General features: G+C 33.4%; 1 protein-coding gene across 1 annotated transcript; it reads left to right on the top strand.

The window, feature by feature from the left end:
- Positions 1 to 1,066: 1,066 nt before the first annotated feature.
- On the top strand, positions 1,067 to 3,891 carry LOC133829922 (ubiquitin-NEDD8-like protein RUB2). The gene is made up of 3 exons (XM_062259763.1): positions 1,067 to 1,313; positions 2,503 to 2,762; positions 3,524 to 3,891. Exons 1-3 carry the CDS (start codon positions 1,221 to 1,223, stop codon positions 3,630 to 3,632), a joined length of 462 nt encoding a protein of 153 aa, XP_062115747.1. The 5' UTR covers positions 1,067 to 1,220; the 3' UTR covers positions 3,633 to 3,891.
- Positions 3,892 to 4,549: the final 658 nt, after the last annotated feature.

The raw sequence follows: 4,549 nt of genomic DNA, 5'->3' as shown, positions 1-4,549 counted from the left end.
CTGTGCAGAAACAATCCGATCCAATAACAAACTGACCGATCCAATGTCAACCGACCGCTAAAAATTGGATATCCAATCATGATTGGATTGGATCGGATGACATTTTTAAAAATCCAATATTGGATCGGTCGGTTCTTGGATGACATGTAAATCCAATGGATCCAACCGACCGATCCAATCCAATAATGATCCAATACCATCCAATTAATATTCAGATAAAAAATATATTATATATATTTTTTAAAGTTAAAGTATATTATATTTTATTACATTTACTGTTTACATATATTAAAAAGCATTTATATTCTAAAAGAAAAAAAAAAGCAAATCCCTAAACCCTAATAACCTAATAAATATTGGATCAAAAATATTGGATGGATCCGATCCAATACAGGGATTCATATCCATTCGATGGAACCGATCCAATCCAATGACTTATTGGATCGGTTCGGTACGGTTGAGCATACAGTATTGGATTGGATCGGTTGGAGAAATCCAACATCCAATGTATAATTGGATTGGATCTGGATGGGTCCAAAAACATTGGATATGTTCCAATGAACAGTCCTAGTCTGAGGTCCCCAAATTTGGTCCTTCATCTACTATTTATAAAAAAAAAAGACTAATAATAAGGTTAGAAAAACTTATCGTGATTGGTCCACATGTTCGACTTCACTAACTTTCTTCCTACCTTGTTCTCTCTTTCACGTTACGAGCTCAAATGCTCATCGATTTTGTTACAATTCAATGCCACGTTATACAGGGAAATTACTCCCTTACACAAACTAAACAAAGATATTATATTATTTATTATTGTTGTTTTCTTTGAAAAATTCTTTTTTTTTAAATATCCAACACAAACTAGGAATATAATAAGTAGGGCCACTAACTTTTTTTTGCCCCAATTAACAATCCCATAACATCCCCACTTTCGACAGTGCCCAAATAAGAAAAAGAAAATTCTAAAAAAATAATATCTTTGAATAAAATAAAATATAAAAATTCTATCAAAACACTCACAAAAATAATAATAAAAATAAAAACAAATAATTAAATAAATTGGTGACTCCCACAAATCAATAGCCAGTGGCTATAGACTAGAACAGTTCTAGGCAAAGCAATTCGATCAATACAAAACCTCCCACACTTGGTTCCACTAAATTTTTCAGACCCTCGAAACCAGAAGAAGAAGAAGACGTAGTAGTAGTAGGAGAAGAAAGATGCAGATTTTCGTGAAGACCCTCACTGGTAAGACCATCACTCTCGAGGTCGAGAGTAGCGACACCATCGACAATGTCAAGGCCAAGATCCAGGTACCCTTTTGCTTCATTTTTATTTTTATATGTTTATGTAGAATTGGGTATTTCTATTGGCGGATATTTCTTGTTTTTGCGTTTATATATTAGAGAAAGTTGAAAGATTTATGCAGTTTGTAGTATTGGGTTTTCGAGTTTTCGATTAAAATTGGATGCTGCCTTAGGGTTTGTAGCGATTCTATGCCGTTCGGTTTATCGTTTTTTCCTTTTGTTTTGGCTTTGAGACCTGTAATCTATCATGGGTTCAAAGTTCTTTAGGGTCTTTTATGTATTTGATAAAATTAATTGACTTTGGTGATATTTTCTGGGTTGTTGGTATCTTAATTGTCAGTTTAATATATACTAATTTTCTTGGTTTGTTTGAATTATTTTGGTGAGAGTTTTTCTTATTTGTGTTCTTGTGTTGCTTATATACAATATGTGTTCTTTGGTCTGGTGAGTACGGTCCCTTTATTTGTGTATGAATAAGGGGTATAATTCTTGAGGATTGTTTTTCTGGGTTGGGAATTAATAAGATGAAAGGGGCTAATAAGGGGTAGGCTGTTAGTAACTAGTGAAATTGTGGTTTCAGTGTAAGTAGGACTAGGCTGTTATATAGATTCGTTGGTTTATTGATTAATTTCCCTTTAGTGTGTATATAATGATTATTGATGATTCTTCTTTAAAGGGGGTTGGGAATTAATAAGATGTAAGGGAAAATAAGGGGTAGCTATAATGTGTAATCTTTAGGTTTAGTAGTTGTTGCTTCTCCATGTGTATGCAGTATGATTCTTGAGGATTTGTTTTGGGTTGGGGATTAATAAGATGTAAGGGGAAAATAAAGGGTAGCTGTAATGTTTAATCTTTAGGTTTAGTAATTGTTGCTTCTCTATGTATACTGTCTTTCTTGAGGACTTGTTTTGGGTTTGGGATTAATATGATTTAGGAGAGTGCTGCTTGAGGTTAGCTCAAAGTGGTTAAGTGTATGAGTGTGTAGGAGGGGGGAGGGGTTTTAGCTCCTATATGTATAAAAACAAAAATATGATGGGAGTAAGGATAACTGTGGATTTGTGGTTTCAGGGTAATGACAAGTTAGGCTGTAATGTTTAGTGTTCACTGCCCCTTTATGTGTGTATAAATAAGAAAGTTGCGGTGTGGGGAGCTGATATTAAGGGGTAGGCTGTAACTAGTGAATTTGTGGTTTCAGGATAAGGAAGGCATCCCTCCTGATCAGCAGAGATTGATCTTTGCCGGAAAGCAGTTGGAGGATGGACGAACTCTTGCTGATTATAACATCCAAAAGGAGTCAACTCTTCATCTTGTTTTGAGGCTAAGGGGAGGAACCATGATTAAGGTGAAGACTCTCACTGGGAAAGAAATCGAGATTGATATAGAGCCAACTGACACCATTGACAGGATCAAAGAAAGGGTTGAGGAAAAAGAAGGAATCCCACCAGTGCAACAAAGGTCTGCACTTTATTTAGTATCGTACTGAAACAAAGCAATAAGTTTAAAGTACTTAAATACATTTATTTTGAATTATTTTTCTCAGGAATATCAACATATCATACAGTTGAAATTATTAATTTAAAGCCCTCCAATCCTCTGCCTTTTCTTTTTGTGTTGTTATATATGTTTATATTATTACAACACACTAATGTTGAGAAATTTGGACAAATTGATGTGATAACATTTTAATTTTGATCTTGTTTTACCATGTCCTGTTCTCTATCTAATGTTTGATGAAAGGGTTTATGACCTTGCAGCCCTTAATGAACTTTTGGAAGTTAAGCATTGCATCTGCTTTGTTTTCACTGCATACATTAGAATGTTAAATGATATAAACGTTACATTTATATTTTTCTTGATTTGATATCTTTTCCAATAATGCAAAGTAATCTTCCCAACACACAACACCCTATCTGGAATGCTATTTTATAAAGAATTATCAAAGTCATTTTACAAAATGACACTAAGAAAAGGTCTATTTCCATTTATTTTTCTTTAATTATTGCTAGATGTTCTTGTTTGCCTGATATTCTTGCATACTTCATTTGGATTTTGCTAAGCAATTTTGAATCCTTCTCTTTCGATAATCGGTTCAACCTTTTGTTTTAACATAGTACTGACCACTTCACATTGTGTTATATATATATTTAAAATGAACTGTGATACTCTTGTTCTTCTATGAGAAGAAAACTTCTTATTCATTTTATGTTCGGTTGCAGGCTTATCTACGCAGGTAAACAGCTCGCAGATGACAAAACCGCAAAAGACTACAATATTGAGGGTGGCTCTGTCCTTCATCTGGTGCTTGCACTGAGGGGTGGTAACTAATTTTCTGTAGCAAACCAACTCATTGGGGGGGATTTGATTTGGTATTGGTTCTTGATAAATATAGAGTTGCATGTGTTATGTGGATAAAACCAAAATACAAAACAGAGAACCTGTCATAGGTTGGTCACTGTGAACAATTTATTCTGCTACATTTGCTGGTTCCTTTACTTGATTTGCCGAGTTCTTAAGATGTTAATGTCTTGGAAAATGAATTTTTTCCTTCGAAAAGAGCTTTAATGAATTGTCTATCTCGCTCTCACTCCTCTTTATTGTGGATGTTATCTTACTCTACAAAACTAGTCTTCACTGACCTGGATCTTTTTTTTTTCTTGAATGATTATGAGTTCAAGAAATCTGTTTATTGCATTAGCCTAGAATTTCCCAATCTGCTTGAATTTTATAATATTTCATCAAGGAATTGAAAGGTCAATTTTAATCGACAGGAGCTTGCATTACCCTACCCACTTGCTGTGCGTATGTTTAAATATATATATATATATATATATTTATATTGTTTACATGTTAATTCTAAACCAGGTAGAATAACACTTCTCTTGTAGATCATTGAACTTGAGCAATCACATTAAACTTTTCATTTTCTTAGGTGGTATTTGATTAGAGACAATGGAATGGTAAAGAAATCTTCTCCATTCCATTCTTTTGTTGGGTTTCAGTGTAAATTATTGGAATATCATTCTAGACATTTCCACGATTTTTTATGGAATGGATATTTCTATAAAAAGAATGTCATTCCAATACACAATATTTTTTTTTCCATTTACTCATATTAATTTTTATGGGAGAAAATAGAAGAATGAAAATGTCTATTTTCATTTGAGAAGTCTACATAAATAGGGAATTTTTCAAACATATGGCCTTTTAGCCATCAATGTGCAAAAATATGGGAGTTAACTTTC

This window comes from Humulus lupulus, chromosome 4 (genome assembly GCF_963169125.1).
Source record: "Humulus lupulus chromosome 4, drHumLupu1.1, whole genome shotgun sequence".
NCBI classification, from domain to species: Eukaryota; Viridiplantae; Streptophyta; class Magnoliopsida; order Rosales; family Cannabaceae; genus Humulus; species Humulus lupulus.
This window is presented reverse-complemented; position numbering and strand designations above follow the sequence as displayed.